The 20,209-nt window shown below is 36.7% G+C and overlaps 1 protein-coding gene across 2 annotated transcripts in view; it reads right to left on the bottom strand.

The window, feature by feature from the left end:
- Nucleotides 1-20,209, bottom strand: part of FAF1 (Fas associated factor 1) — a 429,817-nt gene that overhangs the window by 259,189 nt on the left and 150,419 nt on the right. For both annotated transcript variants that reach the window (XM_021097816.1, XM_021097817.1), the window contains exons 5-6: nucleotides 15,521-15,612; nucleotides 9,842-9,933 (exon numbers count right to left, since the gene is read on the bottom strand). In XM_021097816.1, coding sequence (XP_020953475.1) covers nucleotides 9,842-9,933; nucleotides 15,521-15,612 — 184 coding nt within the window. The remainder of the gene's footprint in view (nucleotides 1-9,841; nucleotides 9,934-15,520; nucleotides 15,613-20,209) is intronic.

Raw genomic sequence — 20,209 nt, 5'->3', positions numbered from 1 at the left:
TTATCTGAAAAATATTTTATGAGGAGTTTGACAATTAGAGAAACAGCCAGTGGAGAGACTACATATGCATGGATGAAAAATTCCTCAATTTGTCATGAAACTTGTCATATTCAATACAACAAATGTTTGTTTATTAAGGGCCTCGACATAAATGACACCTTCATGAGCTGAGGGAGATGCTCAGTAAGAGCATTCTTGGAGTTTCTGACACGGTGCAGCAGAAATGAATCTGACTAGTAACCATGAGGTTGTGGGTTTGATCCCTGGCCCCGCTCAGCAAATTAAGGATCTGGCGTTGCTGTGGGCTGTGGTGTAGGTGGCAGGTGCAGCTCAGACCCTGCGTTACTGTGGCTGTGGAGTAGGCTGGCAGTTGTAGCTCCGATTTGACCCCTAGCCTGAGAACTTCCATACACCACAAGTGCAGCCCTAAAACCGCAAAAACAAAAAAACAAAAAAACAAAAAAAAAAAAGAATGTTCTTGGAGTTCCCTTGTTAGCACAGTGGGTTAAGAATCTGGCATTGTCACTGCAGTGGGCTTAGGTCACAGCTGTGGCGTGGGTTCTGTCCCTGGCCTGGGAATTTTTACTTGCTGTGAGCCAGCATAAAAAAAGATAACAATAAAAAAAATTTAAAAATAGAGAGAGAAAAACAATATTCTTGCTCTTCACAACCCAGGATCTTGTTGGGGAGAGAGGGGCAGCCATACATGAAAAAATACTAGGGAAACTAAGACTCAAAGAAGAAAGGTGTTACCTGAGGCCACAAAACCAGTATAGGGTAGATACAGGATAAACAGTGTGACTGACTATAAAGCCAGAGCACCTTCTATTACTTCATACTTTGATGAGAGAAATCAAAAGGAACACCGGACAAAAAGGCTAACTAAATTCAGGCTACGGAGTGGAGATGGCCTCGTTCATTACATTTATGGGACACTTGTAAGACCTTCAGCTCCCCAAATATCTAATGCTTGTTCTGCATGATGCTTGATATCCCACTGTTAGAACTTTAATCCTTAGCTTTGGTCTAAGGAAGCAAACATCCTTATGAATCTATCAGTCCACATATTCATTCCACAAATATTTCTGAGTACCTACTATATTTTAGGAATTTTTTTTTTTTTAAACCACACCTGTGGCATGTGGAAGTTCCCAGGCCAGGGATCAAACCCAAACCACGGCAGCAACCTGAGCCACTGCGAGTACAATGCCGAATCCTTAACCCGCTGCACCACAGGGGAACTTACCCCTCGGGCATTTTTTAGCTTCTGAGGATACAACAATGAATAACAAAAAAGATCCCGATTTCTTAGTTTTACACTGTGATGAGAGGCATAGACAAGAAATATGAATATGAATATATTACTATATTACTAATATAATGCATTGTAATGATAATGTAAGATAAAAGGAGAGATTATAACAGAGGGTTTTTTTTTTTAGCCAGGGGAAATCAAGAAAAACCTCTCTGAAGATGTAATATTTGAGGGGAGGCCTGATTAAAATAAAGGAGTGAGCAAAGTTATAACTGGTGGAACATCATTCCAAGCAAGGGAATGACAAGATGCAAAAGCCCTGAAGTTGAAGCATACTTACAATGTTTAAAGAAGAGCAGGAAGGCCTGTGTGGCCGGCAAGATACAAGCCAGAGAGAGGATGATAAAAGATGAAGTTAGAGAGAAAGTCAGGGGCAAGGTTATATAAGTGCTTTACAGATCATAGGAAAAAACTTGAATTTTATCTAAGTGTGACAGAAAGCTAATGGAGAGGTTTGGAGCAGGGGAGAGACATAATCAAGTTATGCTTTTTGGTTTATTACATCTTAGACCATTTGAATACAAGAAGAAGTGCCATTTTTATTATTTATGGCTATGAATGAGATTTACACAAAATTCTTCCTTGTATTATCTTTTTCTAGTTTTGGTAACAAGGTTTCATGAATATTATCAAATAAAATAAGTTGCAGTCCCTCTGGAAAGAGCTTGTACAAGACTGAGGTAATCCATTCCACAAAGACTTAATAAGATTTCTTTAGGGAAAGCCTCTGGGGTGGGGGAGGGGTAAGAAGTGGCATATGAAATTTCTGACTACAAATACAATTTCTTTAATGGTCATCAGTTTTTTCAGGTATTCCATTTCTTATATTCATTTTACCACTTTAGTTTACACAAAATTCTCCATTTCAACAAAATTTCAGATTTTATTGCCATAAAGATGCTTATTTTATTACTATTCCTTTGTATTTATTGTTTTAAAACAATTTATTTTCCTTTAGTATTATTTAATAAGTATTTTATTAACTTTAAAATCTCTTCTGAATCTAGAGTTAAGTCCTCTTTTTCATACCTACTATTTTTATTTGTGCTTAGTCTCATCTTTTCTTGGGTTGATTTTTCAAGCAGTATTACTTGTTGATTACTTCTATCATTTATTACTGCTTTTAAATTTTCCTTTCCTGGAGTTCCCGTCGTGGCGCAGTGGTTAACGAATCCGACTAGGAACCATGAGGTTGCGGGTTCGGTGCCTGCCCTTGCTCAGTGGGTTAACGATCCGGCGTTGCCGTGAGCTGTGGTGTAGGTTGCAGACGCGGCTCGGATCCTGCGTTGCTGTGCCTCTGGCGTAGGCCGGTGGCTACAGCTCTGATTCAACCCCTAGCCTGGGAACCTCCATATGCCGCAGGAGCGGCCCAAGAAATAGCAACAACAACAACAACAAAAACAACAAAAAAAGACAAAAGACAAAAAAAAAAAAAATTTCCTTTCCTTCTGTATTCTTCAGTCTTACTTTATGGTTATGCCTCTTTTATTTTTATTTATTTGGGGGGGGGGCACACCTGCAGCATATGGAAGTTCCCAGGCTAGGGTTGAATTGGAACTGCAGCTGCTGGCCTACGCCAAAGTAATGTGGGATCCGAGCCGCATATTTGATCCACACAATAGCTCATGGCAATGCTGAATCCTTAACCCACTGAGCGAGGCCTGGGATCAAACCTGCATCCTTCTGGATACTGGTCGTGTTTGTTATGACTGAACCACAATGGGAATTTCTATTTCTCTATTTTCTTAGGTTGAACATAAAATTCATTGTTTTCTATCTTGTCTTCCAATCAGTGGTCTTAATATTATAAATTTCCCTCTAAGTACCACTTTTTCTACAGTCAAAGTTTTAGTATCTAGCACCCTTATTCATGTTTACTTTTAAAGAACTAACCTAACCCCTAACTCAGTTTCCCCACCTGCAAAATGTGAGTAATAACACCTATTTATGATTTACTGTGAGGATTTAACCAGATAATATATATGAAGGGCGAAAAGCCTGCCTTCATAAATGATAACTCTTAAGTCATTTTACCAAATACATTAATTAATATCCTTATTCTTACAACTATTACTTATCTTCTACTTCAGTATTATCTATAATTTGCACTTTGTCATCAGCTATTACTTAATAGCTCTGAAATCCAGATCCCAGAAATGCTCTCCATTTGCTCCAATCTTCTATTCCTCTGCCTTTTCTACTGTCTCTAAACGCCAGCTGGCTTCAAGTCAACACTTAATCCCTGGACTCCACCCTGCCTCCTGGCTGTGGACTGAACTGCATCCCCTGACCGCTAGAATTCTTACGTTGAAGCCCTAATCCCCAGTACCACTGCGTTTGTAAACAATCTTTAGGATGGACTAAAGATTAAATAAGGTCATAAAGGTGGAGCCCTCGTTCGATGGGATTGATGTCTTTATAAGAAAAGGAAGAGACCAGAGCACTCCAGCTTGCTTGTGCCCCATCCCTTCTCCTTCCCAACCCACACTCTGCTCTCTCCCGCTCCCTCTCTCCCCGCTGACTCATTTTCCCTGTTGGAGGACAGAGTGAGAAGGTGGCTTTCTGCGAGGCAGGAAGAAAACTCTCACTGGAAACCAAACCTCATGGAAACCTTGATCTTGGTAGTTTTCAGCCTCAGAACTGTGAGAAGTAAATGTAAAATGTTGAGGCCACCCAGTCTATTTTATTTTGTTATTGCCGCTCAAGCCAAGACACTCCTATACCCTTTTTGGTCACCAGTTCTTTCTGGTTTCTCTTTTTGAAATTTTCATATATGCCAGCTCTTTCCTCATACTTATAATAATTCTCAGTCTCTTGACCCTACTCCTCCCTTAATTTCTCCTTCTCTTCACAGTTGAATTTTCTGAAAATAACAGAAACTCCAATTCCTCATTTCTCACTTATTCCTTAAAACACATGATAATCTGGTTCTCATTCTCATCTTTCCACCAAAAATGATCTCAATAAACTCATCATTTACTTATATCCAAGTTCAGTGACCTTTTAAAGAATCATCCTACTTGGAAAAATTTGCATATTTTGTACCATTGTACTTTTGAGACAAAAAATATAGGCAGCAGTACAGATTTCTCAGGACTGCCTCAGTTCTAGACATATGACTGAATTATACATGGGACACACACCAGTGAAAAGCTCCACTGGCAACTAGGAAATAGGTGTTTATAAACAGATTTGTTTACATACATATACATATTTGGAAACTGAAGGATTAAGAATAAACGTCAGGAAGAAGGTACATTAAGAAGGACTGCTGAAAACAACTCTGGAGAACACCAATCTTTAGAGCAGCTGAAGAAAAGCAGAGCTTACTAGATGAATCCACCTGAGCGGCAGGCAGAATACCACAAGAGAGTGCTGGAAAGTTTTTGTAAAGAGATAAATTAAGAAAAAGTTTAACACCTTAATGAATAGGTTATAAGCTCCTAGAGGACAGAACCTGTTTTTATCTAGTAGGCAAACAATACATCTTTGATGGATTGAATCTTTACTAAAATAATATGAAACAGGTATAATTAACAGTATCCCTCTACTGTTTCTAATTATACTATGATTTACGGTATAATCTGAAGTTTGTGTCATAGGGATACTGAATCATTATTTCAATTAATTAGTGAAATTAATTTATTTTAAAAGGCTTTTAAATGCTTTTCAACTGTTATAAAGAATATGTTAAAGAGTTTGCTCTCAAATTCTCAAAAATTCTGAAATTACGTTTTCTGAATAACAATTTACTTTAAAATAATTCTAACTATAATTCAGTTATAGACACACATCATAATTTTGGTGCTCCTAGCTTTAAAAAAATTGCAAATAAAAAATAAGATTCAATTACTAGGCACCCCCTAGTGGTAGTAAAATCAAGTTAAGACAAAAAAATTTTATAGGACATGGTTTAAGACATAGTTTGCATCAACCCCTGAGAATAAAACTGTCAGTAAACAATTTAAGAGCATGTTATTTTATATCTAAATTTTACAAAATGATTAATTGTGAACTGTAGCTAAAAGTTCATCCACACACCAAAATTTCACTAATATTCTTGAGAAGAAATACAGTAAGTGAAATGATGTATACAAGTACCCCTCGAAGAGTATATAATGACAAATTACAAGATTTTTTCTCTTAAAAAAAACCCTCATTCTAAAGAACAGCTTTCAAAAAATAAGCCATCTTTGGAATAAAGCTTTGTGTATTTCTGACAAAAATCTAGAAGCTTTAGTAGATGGAGAGTCAGACGAAAATTCCACTATCAAAAAGTATTCACTGTTGACCTTAAACAATTCACAGAACTCTTCTAAACACCTCAGTTTCCCCTTTTATAAAACAAAGATATCAAAATCAGCCTGTATTCTTATACAGCTGCTTATAAGAATCAAGTGAGAGTTGAATGAAAAAGATTACTATTGGTATTTATTAGCATAAATAATTATAATTACAATGCTTTGTAATTTGTGCTTTTGCATATAATGTACCACTCCTGCTTGCTGAATTTTTACAACCACCCGGCAACTAAAAAATCAACGCTTCCCATCTTATAAGTGAAAAATCTAACACTCTATCCAAAATGGGACTATAATTCAGGATTTTTCTGACTAGATCTTGGTATCTTTTGTATGGAGAGATGGATTATAATCACATTACTTTCCTGACTTGGTTGTAATAAATTTTGTTTAGGAGTGACACTGTAACATTGTGACACCAATGACATCTAGTCCGTTCAGAGAAGACTGACACTCTATAAAGAAAGAACCTGTTTGCCATTGAATTGGAATTGGAATGATGGAATCCAGCAGCAAGAACTCATCACAGTTCTGCACTGCAATTAATAGGCAATTTATTATCCAGTTCTCTATCTTCCAACATCCATTGACTCATGACAGAGAAATAAAATAATAAAACCAATTACATATCAAACCAACCGCAGAAATAAAATATACCTTTAAAAAAAAAATCCCAAATCGGAGTTCCCGTCATGGTGCAGCAGAAACAAATCCAACTAGGAATCATGAGGTTTCAGGTTTGATCCCGGCCTTGCTCAGTGGGTCGAGGATCCGGCATTGCCATGAGCTGTGGTGTAGGTCGCAGACGCAGCTCGGATCCCGAGTTGCTGCAGCTCTGGTGTAGGCCAGTGGCTTCAGCGCCAATTCGACCCCTAGCCTGGGAATCTCCATATGCTGTGGGTATGGCCCTAAAAGGACAAAAGACAAAAAAAAAAAAAATTCCAAATCTGAGATGACGAAATGGATGGGGTAGGGTAATATATATATATATAAACTTTCCTATTGTCCTCTACCAACTTCATAGCTCTTCCATTCATTTGCAAATTTTCAAATATAACACTAAGAATCAGAATTACCTTTTATCTTCTCTTTTTTAGGTTGTACATTAGGTTACAAATCACAAGTGAGATTTGTATGGATCTACCAATTACAAAATAATTTTGCAAAAACAAATCTATTTGAGTCATTATGGAGTTTAGCATGGGACAATTTTATCTGTCTACCATATTCGTCATAATATGATATGCTATACAAATAGAAAATTACTTTTGGATTCCACTATACAGTTAATATTTCAAAAATTATTTTTTCGATAAAACACAAAATGAAAACACAAATTAAAAATAATTATTACCATTAGCTTTTAGGGCTGTGTATGGGTTTTTTAAAAATTGACTCTCATGAAATCAGAATTTAAGATATATATCACAAAAAAAAAGAAAAAATCTCTAGTCTTACAGAAAGATATCTTAGATTAACACACCTTAAAGATATACAGCTTGGCCTTTCAGTTAGATTTTAATAAAATGTGTCTTAATATAACTTTTTCGTTAGCAAGAACTTCTAATGACCCTCCTCCCACCTCCCAGATACACTGTTTTATGTCTTTTAACTGGCTTTGGATTTTTCTGTCTTGTTCCAACACAGGAAAATAAATAATGAGATGTCGCCAATCTACTTGTAATTATGTAGGTTACATATTGGATGACAGTGATTACAATTTGTTCACTAACCTACAAGATAATGTTCTACCTGGCTAAATACAGAACCTACACTTGCTATACTATACAGAAAGAAACGGTATGAACACAAGGACTACAGGTTCTGTTTGGCTGTTTGTAATAGTGTGCAAATACAAATTACCATTAATATATGATCTGGACATAGAAGATAAAGAGCAACCCAAGAAATAGTTAAATTCCCAATCTAAAACAAACCATTAACAGACTATCAGATACATTTTTCTTTTTGTCTTTTCTAGGGCTGCACCATGGCATATGGAGATTCCCAGGCTAGGGGTCTAATCGGAGCTGTACCGCCGGCCTAGGCCAGAGCCATAGCAACACCAGATCTGAGCCGTGTCTGCAACCTGCACCATAGCTCACAGCAACGCTGGATCCTTAACCCACTAAGCGGGGCCAGGGATCGAACCCGCAACCTCATGGTTCCTAGTTGGATTTGTTAGCCACTGAGCAAGGCTGAGAACTCCCTCAATGTCAGATACAATTTTGTTACATTAAACTTTTTTCAGTTCAATGATTTCTCCTTTGGTAAAGTCAAATTTAACTTTCTTTTTGCTACTATCCACCTGTAATGTTATGATCTATAAGAAATAAACATTTAGTCTTCTTTTCCATCCAAAGCTCCTAAAATCCTTGGAATTTTCTAAGTGATAAGAGTGATAAAAGTTGAAAGAAGAAAGGACTCTTTTGTTATTCATAATGAGCCCCTTTCAACCAAACCTAGATTTGTTAAAGAGATGACTTTTGGAAAATTTCTCTGGATAGGAGCTGCTGCCAGGGGAACCAACCTCCTGATCAGAGGGGTGGAATTTTTGATTCTTCCATGCTCCCCTCCCCTCTGACCTCTGAGAAGGAGAGGAGCTGAAAGTTGAGTAAATTACTAACCACCAATGATTTAACCAATTATGCCCATGTGATGAGCCTCCATAAAAAAATCCTAGCTAAAGAGCTTTGGAGAGCTTGCAGGTTGTGTAACAAGAATGCATTCATGTGCTGGGAGGGTGGCACATCCCAAACATTATAGGCATTCATGTGCTCAGACCCTTCCAGATCTCACCTTATGCATCTCTTCATCTGGTTGTTCACTTATATTCTTTAAAATACGCTGTATAAGAAATCGGTAGTAGTAAGTAGAGCACTTTTCTGAGTTCTGTGAGCCATTTTCGCAAATTACTGAACCCAAAAAGAAGTGGTGGGAACTTCCAATTTATAGCCAGTTGGTCAGAAACACAGGTGACAACATAGACTTGCAATTGGGTATGACTTGTAGTCAGTTTTATGACACTGAGCTCTGACCTTGTGGGATCTAATGCTATCTGCAGGTAAGTAGTTGCAGAATTTAGTTAAATTGAAGAATATCCAGCTGGTGTGGAAGAATTGCCTGGTGTTGGGCAAGAGAAAACCACACATTTGGTGGCCAGAGGTGTCCTGTGGGTCGTGCAGTAAAAAAAAAATAGGACTTCTCTCTTCCATTACATAACAATAAAGATATTTGGTAGGTGGCTCGGAAAGCATTTGCCAATATTTGAAGCTTAGGGACACCAAGTTGTATTAAAAAAAAGAAGAAAATGTGCAAAAAATGTGAAAAATCTAAAAAAACAACTTAAACATATTTCTAGAAGGATACTGTACTCACAAAAATTATTACGCTATCATGAGCTTAACCATTCACTTTAGATCAGGTTGTTTCCAAGCAATAATAATATAGTATAAAATCAAACAGTAAAATTATTTGATCATTCCACTGAGTTTCACTATGAAAACTGAAAAAAGGAAAGAGAATCTCTATTCCCAATAGAAAATATTAATAAAAACGTTATATCAGTAGTTTTCAAACTGTATGCTGCAGAGCCCAATGAATTTTCCTCAAATACATGTTTTTTAAGCTATGGGAGAAACTGGAGTTACAGTTACTCATTCTTTTCCCTCCAAAATTCTTCTCCTTCGAACACAGAAGTAACATTTTTGACTATTTTTTATATAATGGAGTTTTGCTAAAGCTTTTCTTTATAAAAAAGATTTCAAAGTTCCTGTTGTAGCTCAGCGGTAATGAACCTGACTAGTATGCATGAGGATACTAGTAGGTTCGATCTCTGGCCTCACTTTGTGGGTTAAGGATCCAGAGTTTCCGTGAGCTGTGATAAAGGTCGCAGACACAGCTCGGATCTGACATTGCTGTGGCTGTGGTGTAGGCTGGCAAATATAGCTCCGATTTGACCTCTAGCCAGGGGGAACTTCCATATGCCACAGGTGTGGCCCCAAAAAGACAAAAAATAAAATTAAAAAAAATTTTTTTAAATTCTATCGCTGAAATCAAACAAATAAACTACCCAAATAGTTTGAAAGTTTATATAGTTAATAGCTGTTGGTTAGTTAAAGCATCAACAAGATTTTGATTTGACTTGGTTTTGATACTTATATACAGCTTAAAGCAACTTAACAAACTTTTCATTTCAGATTCCCAGGAGAAGTAAACATCTTACCCAGCATGACTAGATGATGAAGGAGGTGGCAAGTCTGGTGTAAGGACATAAAGACTGTTGTTTTTTGGCAAGTGTAGTGATTTTAAGACCGTCTGAAAAAGAAAAAATAAAAACAAACAAAAAAATAACTATTGACTATACAGTGTTAATCTTTTACTATTGTTCTTGGAAAATTGTCAATATTATAGTTTGCCTTTTCATCTTTGACAATTTCTTAGAGTAATACAGAAGAACTGTTGAATCCAAATAACTTTGTTTTCCATACAAATGAGTATTAACTATGCACGTTAAAATAAAACACAAACTCTTTAGCTCATGAAAATACAAACATATAATATAGTTGAGACTCATTAATCTCTTCATTGAAGAGGCATATCCTTGCAACTAATACCCACTTCATTCCAGGATCATTATAGCAAAAATTAGCACTACAGGTTTGCAGAGATCATTAGACCAAGAAAAGATCATATACAATACCTCAATCCAAAGGCTTTACAGATGAGAAGCTACAGCCTAAGAGGTGAAATGACTTTGATGAGGTCTCTAACAAGCGTTGCCTAGATCGCTTAATTCTGACTCTAGCTAGCCTTTTGCTGCTGTTGTTGTTAAAGCACTCGGTCTGCGGTAAATACTCTTGGACTACCTCTGACCTACTACCTTGATAACCATATAAAATTGCACCAAATTTCTTTACCATAGAACTCCTACATAGCTTTTATACTCCCAACTTGATGGTAAATACTTGCTAATATACTTCGAACTTTTTTCAGACAGCAATACACATTAAGAAATACATTTTACATCTTTACGTCATAACCTAGGACAAATATTTTTACTCAATAGATATTTATTAATTCTGTGCAAGGACTACTCTAAACAGTGAAGACTGGGACGTCCTGTCATGGCTCAGCAGTAACACATCCAAATAGTATCCATGAGGACTAGGTTGATCCCTGGCCTCACTCAATGGATCGGCAATCCAGCGTTGCCATGAGCTGTGCTGTAGGTCGCAGACACGGCTCAGATCCTGCATTGCTGTGGCTGTGGCTATGGCTGGCAGCTGTAGCTCCAATTCAACCCTAGTCTGGGAACTTCTATATGTCATGGGTGTGGCCCTGAAAAGACAAAAACAATGACAACAAAAACCACTGAAGATACAGTAGTGATAGTCTAAAACCCCTGATCTATGGCGCTTACATTTTAGTAGGAATACACGAAGTAAGTAACCTATATAGTTGAAGATTAGGAAGTGATAGTTTTCTTGACTAAACATAAAGCAGGAAAGGAAGGGTGAAGAATATGACAAGAGCACTGGCAGGTCCCTGCTTAGATTGGGCTCAAGAGAAACGGAAGGAAAGGAATTAGAGACAACAAGTATAGACAACTCTTTGGGAGAAGTTTTGTTATCAAGGGAACTAGAGAAACGGAGTGATTGCTGGAAGGGAGGTGGGATCAAGAGAAAAATGGAAGAAATTACATATTGTTTAAATGTTAACAGTAAGGCTCTACTAGAGGAAAACAGTGATGATACAGGGAAGAATTAGAGTGAAGTCCTTGATTAGGCCAGAGGGATTACAAAACTCAATCCAATGCAATCCAGAGCTTTGGTCTTAGACAGGAGATTGGATGGGCCATCTAGAGTAACAGGGGAAAAAGCAGAGTATGTGTATAAGATGCAGGCAAGTAAAGACAGAGCAAGTTGGGAGCTTGTGGAAGTCCTCTTGTGACTGCCTTTATTCTATCAGTGAAACAAAACAGGAAGTGAAGTTAGCATCTGAGAGTGAGAATGGCAGAGAGGTGTTTTAAAGGTCTAAGGATAAGCATAAAGCAGCCATTTAAGAGAATGTGGATAAACCTGGTAAACAGACTATAATCCCCAGCAACTTTATGGGGCTCTATGAAGATTATGGTCATGAATTTAAAGATTTTGTTTGTCTCTAGTCCCATTTATCTGTGAGGCACAGAATAAGAAGAGCTGGACGTATCCAAGGTAAGGATTCTTGTCAAGCAAGCACCATGAAGTAAGAATTGAGGCTACATGCAAGAAAATGGTTACAGTGACTGATCACGGGATTTAGTCTACTGTAAATGGCAGAAAGAGAGGACACGAAAGAAGTAATAATCAAGAAAAGATGGTAGAAACAATGGACTGGAGGTCTGGATAGGGCTGAAGGACTGCTGTAGTTATGATACTGAAGGAAGTGAGCTAGAAGAAGAAATGAGCAGAAAGCAGATGCTTGAAATCGGGTTTTAAGAACTGCTATAATTACATTATACCACAGAAAGGAAATAAGACCACCTAGGATGGAAAAAAAAGATCACTGTAAAAAGAAGTTCAAGGAAATAAGAGGCCAACATGTTAGAAGAATCATTTACATGGATACATTACTAAGAATTAGGACAGAGAAATTACACACTAACAACCAAAAATCATCGAAATATGAAGAAAGATGGTGTCAAGAAGTTGGTGATTTATATATACACGTATGTATGTATGTATGTACGTATACACACACACACAAAAGGGACAATGAGGACACATATTTTTACCAGTTAGTCCCTTGGTATGACGGCAGCTAGAGAAAAGCAATTAACATTGAGAAGCCTACAGAGAAACAATGTCCTTAGCAAGGCAGATTTCAGTCACGGATAGATGGTAAAGGGAATGTGTAGGAAGAGGTTGACAACAGAAGGAATTTTGCTAATGATGAATTAGTTCCACAGGGAATAGCACAAATGTTTCAAGTACTGTGGAGTAAAAAGAATAGAGACAGATATGGACTGTGCACAGACTACAGAGATTTGAGTGAGGGGTGGTGTGAGAATCTGAGACTCCTTGCAGTGAACGCCATAAACAGAAGGAAAAGGTATCATGAAATTGGTCCTGGTTGAATCAAATAATGACAAGGCTGAAAGTGTTGGAAAACAAGGTAGAGCGGATGTCTAAGAAACCCTTTTAACCCTGAAGATGGAAACAGGGACATCTGGGGAGGGCTAATCTTACCCAAACATTGAACCCTTCATGAGAGGTCACAGCTGTGACTTAGATTCAATCCCTAGCTCAGAAACTTCCATATGCCACAGATGCGGCCATAAAATTTTTTAAAAATGCCAAGAAAGTATGCAAGTATAAATGTGAACTACCAATTTGCATATGTAGAATTCATAGGAACATAAATTTGGGAGCAATCAGAAAGTTAATGGCATAGAAATAGCAGTAACCACCTAGGCAGAGAACACAGAAATAAGTAACTGAAAATATTACTGGTAACAAAAACCATGTTCAAATGTAGTCAGCCCTCCATATCCACAGGCTCCACAACCAAGGATGGAAAAGATTTGGAAAGGAAAAAATGTGAAAAGTTCCAAAAAGCAAAACTTGAATTTGCTGCACATCAGCAACTGTTTACATAGCATTTACATTGCACTGGATATTACAAGTAATCTAGAGATGATTTAAAGTATACAGAGGATTACAGGCCATATGCAAATACTATGCCATTTTATATAAATGGCTTAGCATCCATGGATTTTTGGTATGGAGAGTAGTCCTAGAACCAATCTCCTATGTATATTGAGAGACAGCTGTATTAGAATACATAGCTTTAAGAACATTTTCAAAATGATTGTTTTTCTCTTCCCAAACTGCCAAAAATGCCATGTTAAGACTGATTCATATCTATAGGTTTCTCAATAAACGAATGAATAAATGATATAGCTACATAACTAATGCATTATGGTGTTTTATTTCAGCCAAAGTTGTTGATTTACTCAGTGTCTCTTTTCTTCTTTCTTTCTTTCTTTCTTTTTTTTTTTTTTTTTTTTTTTTTTTTTTTTTTTTTTGCTATTTCTTGGGCTGCTTCCGCGGCATATGGAGATTCCCAGATTCCCAGGCTAGGGGTCGAATCGGAGCTGTAGCCACCAGTCTACGCCAGAGCCACAGCAACGCGGATCTGAGCCGCGTCTGCAACCTACACCAAAGCTCATGGCAACGCCGGATCCTTAACCCACTGAGCAAGGGCAGGGACCGAACCCACAACCTCATGGTTCCTAGTCGGATTCGTTAACCACTGCGCCATGACGGGAACTCCGTCTTTTCATTTTTTAATGCATGTTTCAATTGGAACAGCCATATAGCACCAGGGGTCAGCCAGCTGTGGCTGTGCAATAATAGATCCAGCCTACTGCCAGTTTTTGTATAGTCTGTGAGATGAGTATGGTTTTTACATTTTTAAATGTTTGAAAATAAATCCAAAGAAGAGTAGTTCATGATATGTAAAAGTATATAAATTGCAAATTTATATGTCCATAAATATTGATGCACTGGAACAGAGTCATGCTCACTCTTTCACATATGGTCTAATGGCGGTTTTCAAGCTATTACAGCAGAACTGACTAGTTGCAACAGGCTACATGGCCTACAAAGCCTACAATATTAACTATCCAGCTCCGTATAAATATAGTTTACTGACCATTAATTTGGGACATCATAATTTGTACCTAAATTTATAATTATCTTGCCAAGCTGAAATTCCTGTAAATAACTTATAAAAATGCTCAGAACATTTCCATATATCAAATGAACCCATATCTAAGTATTTATAAGCACAATGTCTACCAGAAGCCACTGACAAAGAAGAATTGAACCTAAAGTGAAGATTCTAAGTTTATGCCTATATATTGAAATACAAGGAGTTCCCGTCATGGCACAGTGAAAATGTATCTGACTAGTATCCATGAGGATGCAGGTTTGATCCCTGGCCTCGATCAGTGGGTTAAGGATCCAGCATTGCTGTGAGTTGTGGTGTAGATCACAGATGTAGCTCGGTCTGGCACTACTGTGGCTGTGGCGTAGGCCAATGGCTACAGCTCCAATTCGACCCTTAGCCTGGGAACCTCCATCTGCCATGGGTGCAGACCTAAAAAGACAAAAAAAAAAAAAAGAAAGAAAGAAAGAAAGAAATATCAACTCAGTAGTGTGAAAAGATTTGATAATTATTTCTTTCTCAGAAACCTAAAACTTTAGAGTTAACTCATTTCTTTCCATTCCTTCCCATTCTCTCTGTCAGAAAAAGAATAAGTGTGTGAGATACTTTAGGCTAATATTGGGTCCTTGAGAACAGCAATTAATACCTTCAAATTGCAACACTTTGTGCAAATTCTTAAAATGTAATACATTCCATGCACCTGCCCCTATCCAAATAAAGGAATAAATAATCTTTATCAATAAATTTTCCAAGATAAAAAAAAATGCTTTTACCTTCTTTGTTCCATAATTAATACTTATGACATAAATGTATATACTATGACTTTTTTCAGACCAGTAAGTAATGGTTCAGTAAATTATTATTCCAAGGTACCTACTGACATCATGTGAGGTTTGAGAAAAAAGTAAAAGCTTTCAAAAAAGAATGCCAAATTAACTCCTATAAAATAGAAATAGGAAAAACCTATCATAGAGTGGTTTCACTTACATTCCCAACTCACTTAAAACAGTTTTTACTATGAAAATGCTTTAGCTTGAAAAACATTGTTTGTTGATTCCCTATATAAACTAGGTTACTATTATCAAATCTACATCTGTTATATGTAACATTAATAAAAAACTAACATTATACATCATTTGGTCAATAGCACAGCTTAACATTCTTTTTATTTCTAGGTAATTAAGAAACTCACACTGTCTTCCACATCTCCAGTCTTCCAGCCTTTTAACAGCATTTTAGACATAGGTATCTGAAGTTCGTTTTCTAGAATCTGCTTAATTTCTCCTGTACAAATAAGAAGAGACCAGATATTACTAAAAAATAATGCAATCAATATTTGTTCATATCCACAGTTAACATTAGTACTATGCACATGGTCCATAGTCAATGACATCTGCCTGATGAATGAAGACGAAAATTTTCCTTTTTACATATTTTTTATAAATATAGCTGATGTACAATGAAAATTTTCAATAGTTCAAATTTCAAAATTTGATCACAGAACATGTTGCCCCTTTGAGGAACTCGGGATTCAACACTATGATAAAAGACCCCACAATTAAGTAAGTCACTTTTTAAAAAGAAACAGCTATCAGTGATTGAGGGTTTGAATAAAAACAATCTATTTTAAATCAACCAACTGAAAATACCTACATATGTGCTCAGTAAATGGCAGGCGTAGTCAGTAAAGGTATAAGATTTTAAAAATAACTGTAAATCAACTGTATTTCAATAAAATTTCTTTAAAAACTTGAGACATTATAGTATAAAGAAAGCAAACTGTGCAATGAAGATCTAGATTGACATTTCATCTTGAAAAAGTCAATAACTCTCTTCTATTCTTAGTTTTTGCATCCATAAAACAGGGACTACTAATGCCTACCCCTCTAGGGTTCAAGGATGAAAGGAAATAACATTCATGAAAGTAGCTAGGAAAAAAAATAAAGCCAATGTATATAATCTATAAGAATTTAAATTATGTTAAAGAGAAATGCAAAAGGATTTCAGAACAGAAAAAAAAATTATGTTGTATCAAATAGAAATGGCTTTGTGAGAAAGATTAGGCTTAAAATATAGCTAGACCTAAACCAAGCATCAAGTATAGCTGGGCTGTGAAGGAGAGCCAACTCAAAGGCAAGGATATTCTATTCAGTGAAGACAAAAGACAAAAGGTAAAAAGGCAAAAATGAAAATGATGCTAATGAAAAACAGGAATCACAATTTTCCCAAATTCCACAAATTACTTTTTAGGAATCAGGTACACTAATAAATTACTCAGCTAATTTCTGGGACTATTATTAAACAGATCATTAAATCAGAAGGTACAAATTTTCTTTTTTTTTTTTTTTTTTGCTTTTTAAGGCCACACCCATGGCATATGGAGGTTCCCAGGTTAGGGGTCAAATCAGAGCTACAGCTGCCGGCCTACACCACAGCCACAGCAATGCCAGATCCAAACCGCGCCTTCGACCTACACCACAGCTCATGGTAACACCAGATCTTTAACCCACTGAGTGAGGCCATGGATTGAATCCGCAATCTCATGGTTCCTAGTGGATTCATTTTTGCTATGCCACAACGGGAACTCCAGAAGGCAAAATATATTTCAAATATCTGTTTTTATTAGGCTTATTAGTCTATAATTTTATTATTTTTTATATATAATGATTTTAATTTTTTCCATTATAGCTGGTTTAATCTGTAATTTTAGATTAACACATAATTCAATTCCATTTATAAGTGATTAAACACTGCAGAAAATGACTATACTACATATTAAGAGAAGAAAAGTCACTTCATGATGACAAAGGAAAAGAATGGTAGAGTTTAAGCTATACAAGTTCTATGTATTTTCTTAAAGAAAATTCCTACCTGGGCACTTTGGATAGTGATTAAACATCATAAAAAGACTCTGACGCAACATTATATTTTAGAAGCACAGACTTTTATCAACTTTGGCCTTAAAAAATATCACTGTTGACAAAGGATTATTCTGTTTAGGGAAAGGATAAAAAGATGAACCGTACTTCTTACACCAAAAACACATAAACACTGCCTTTTCATGTGTGGCTAAGGTTGCTATTTCTAGAGCTGTACCTATCTGGAAATCGGCTATGCTCTTAGAAATCTGCCCAGTGCTTTCCTCTTAGAAACCCATCTTCACCTTCTTCATCTGACACCTTCTGCTTAAACTCTTGGATACCCTTAGCATTCATTACCTAAAGGAAAGGAAAAACAAAAAGATTTAAAAACCCCCAGTTAGGAGTTTCCGTTGTGGCTCAGTGGGTAACGAATCTGACTAGAAACCGTGAGGCTGCGGGTTTGATCCCTGGTCTTGCTCAGTGGGTTAAGGATCCGGTGTTGGCATGAGCTGTAGTTAGGTCGCAGTCACGGCTCGGATCCCGAGTTGCTGTGGCTCTGGTGTAGGCCGGTGGCTACAGCTCCAATTAGACCCCTAGCCTGGGAACCTCCATATGCCGCAGGAGCAGCCCTAGAAAAGACAAAAAAAACAAAAAAACAAAAACAAAAAACCCAGTTAGTTTTTGCAGCAAGCTTGGGTAACACATAAAACAAAAAGTCTTTTTTTCCACAGGTAGAAAAGAACAGAAAACAAATTCAGCATCATGATAGCAACCCTGTATCCCTCATATTTAAAAAAATTTTTCTCTGTTGATCTCAATTTCTTCTTCTGTAAAGTGGGAATGATAACTACAGTACTAACACTTCATTGGGCTGCTATACTAAATGACATATGGAATGGAAAATACTTTGTATTAGTATGTGTCCAATATATTCAAGAGACTCAAAAAAATGCCGGTAATTTTAAGTTGCATTATTTAAGGTAATACACACCAAAGTGTCTAGCATACTCTCTGGCCAGCATAGGGACTCAGTAAACAGTAGTGCTGTTCAAGGATATTCAAAATAATTCAGGGCAGTGAAGTGCTAGAATGCAGCACGTTTCAGAGCCAGTTTTCATCTCCGGGTCTCTCTGGTTCCAAAGATCTTAACACAAGATGGCACTGCCACTACAGTACCCCTGGTTGTTATTTCAAAAATTGTGAAGATATGCAGATATCATCAAGCATAGTCCATTGACTTTGTAAACCATATATCTGATAAGGGTTTAACATCCCAAATATATAAAGAATTTATATAATTGTAAAAAAACCAAAACCAAACAAATAATCCAATTAAAAATGGGCAAAGGACTTGATTAGACTTTCCAAAGAAGATATAAAAATGGCCAATAGGTACATGAAAAGATGCTCAACATTACTAATCACTAGGGAAATGCAAACCAAAAATCATAATGAGGTATTATTACCTGACGCCTATTGGAATGGTGACCATCAAAAAGACAAGAGATAACAAATGATGGCAAGGAAATGGAGAAAAGAGAACTCTTGTGAACTGTAAATTGGTATAGCTACCACTGAAAACGGTATGGGGGTTCCTCAAAAAATTAAATACAGAACTACCATGTGATCTAATAATTCCACTTCTGGGAATATATTTGAAGGAAATGAAAACATTATGTCAAAGAGATATCTGTTTCTCCATGTTCTTAGCAGTATTATTCACAATAGCTAAAATGTGGAAATAACTCAAATGTCCATAGACGGATGAAAGGATAAAACAAGTTATAGTATGTATACATACAATGGAATGTTGTTTAGCCATAACACAGAAAGAAATCCTACCATTGGCAACAACATGAATGGACCTTGATTGAGAGCATTATCCTAAGCATAAGAAGTCAACCAGAGGAGGACAAATACTGTAGATCTCACTTAAATGAGGAATCTTTAAAAAAAAAAAAAAAAAAGCTCATAGAAAAAGATCTTGTTTGCGGTAATCAGAAGCAGAGAATGAGGAGAAGGGGAATTGGTTGAAGGAGGACAAAAAGTACAAACTTCCCATCATAAGAAAAGGTACTGGGATATAATGCATAACATGTTTACCCTGCTGTATGATATATTTGAGAGTTGTCAAGAGAGTAAATCTTAAGAGTTCACAAGGGAAAAAAACCTTTTTTTTTCTTTTCTGCATCTGTATCAACAAAACTTACTGTGGTAATCATTTCACTGTGTACATAAGTCAAGTAATTACACTGTAAAACAAACTGAATACAGTGTCATATATCAATTACATCTCAATAAAACTGGAGGAAAAAAGGACAAAAAAAACCAAAAACACAAAAACCGGAGTTCCCGTTGTGGTGCAGTGGTTAACGAATCCAACTAGAAACCATGAGGTTTCAGGTTCGATCCCTGGCCCCGCTCAGTAGGTTAAGGATCTGGCGTTGCCGTGAGCTGTGGTGTAGGTTGCAGATGTGGCTCAGATCCCATGTTGCTGTGGCTGTGGTGTAGGCTGGCAGCTATATCTCCAACTGGACCCCTAGCCTGGGAACCTCCATATGCCGCGGGTGCAGCCCTAGAAAAGACCAAAAAATAAATAATAAAATAAAATAAAATAGTTTAAAAAAAAAAAAGAACAGTCCATTGAATCCAACATACTTTTAAAAAATTAATTGGGTTATGATTTACATGTAATAAAATTAACTCCTGAATTTTAACAAACATATATATACCATTGTAACCACCACCACAATCAAGATAGAGGGTATTTCCTTTATCAGAGAAGTTTGCTCATACCCCTTTGAAACAAAAACTTGATCTTACCCCAACCACTGATCCTCCTTCTCACCCTAAAGATTACTTTTATCTGTTCTCTTTATGTCTAGGTGATAAAGTTTTTGAGAATCATCCATGTTGTTGCATGTACCATAACCAGTTGGTATTTGCTTAGTAGTCATTGCTTAGTGGTCCATTAAATGCTACAGTAAAAAGCCTCTGAAGTGGCTTCCAATGCCAACCTC

This window comes from Sus scrofa, chromosome 6, assembly GCF_000003025.6.
Source record: "Sus scrofa isolate TJ Tabasco breed Duroc chromosome 6, Sscrofa11.1, whole genome shotgun sequence".
Taxonomy (NCBI): domain Eukaryota; kingdom Metazoa; phylum Chordata; class Mammalia; order Artiodactyla; family Suidae; genus Sus; species Sus scrofa.
The sequence above is the reverse complement of the archived record's forward strand: the minus strand, read 5'-3'. Positions and strand labels throughout refer to the sequence as shown.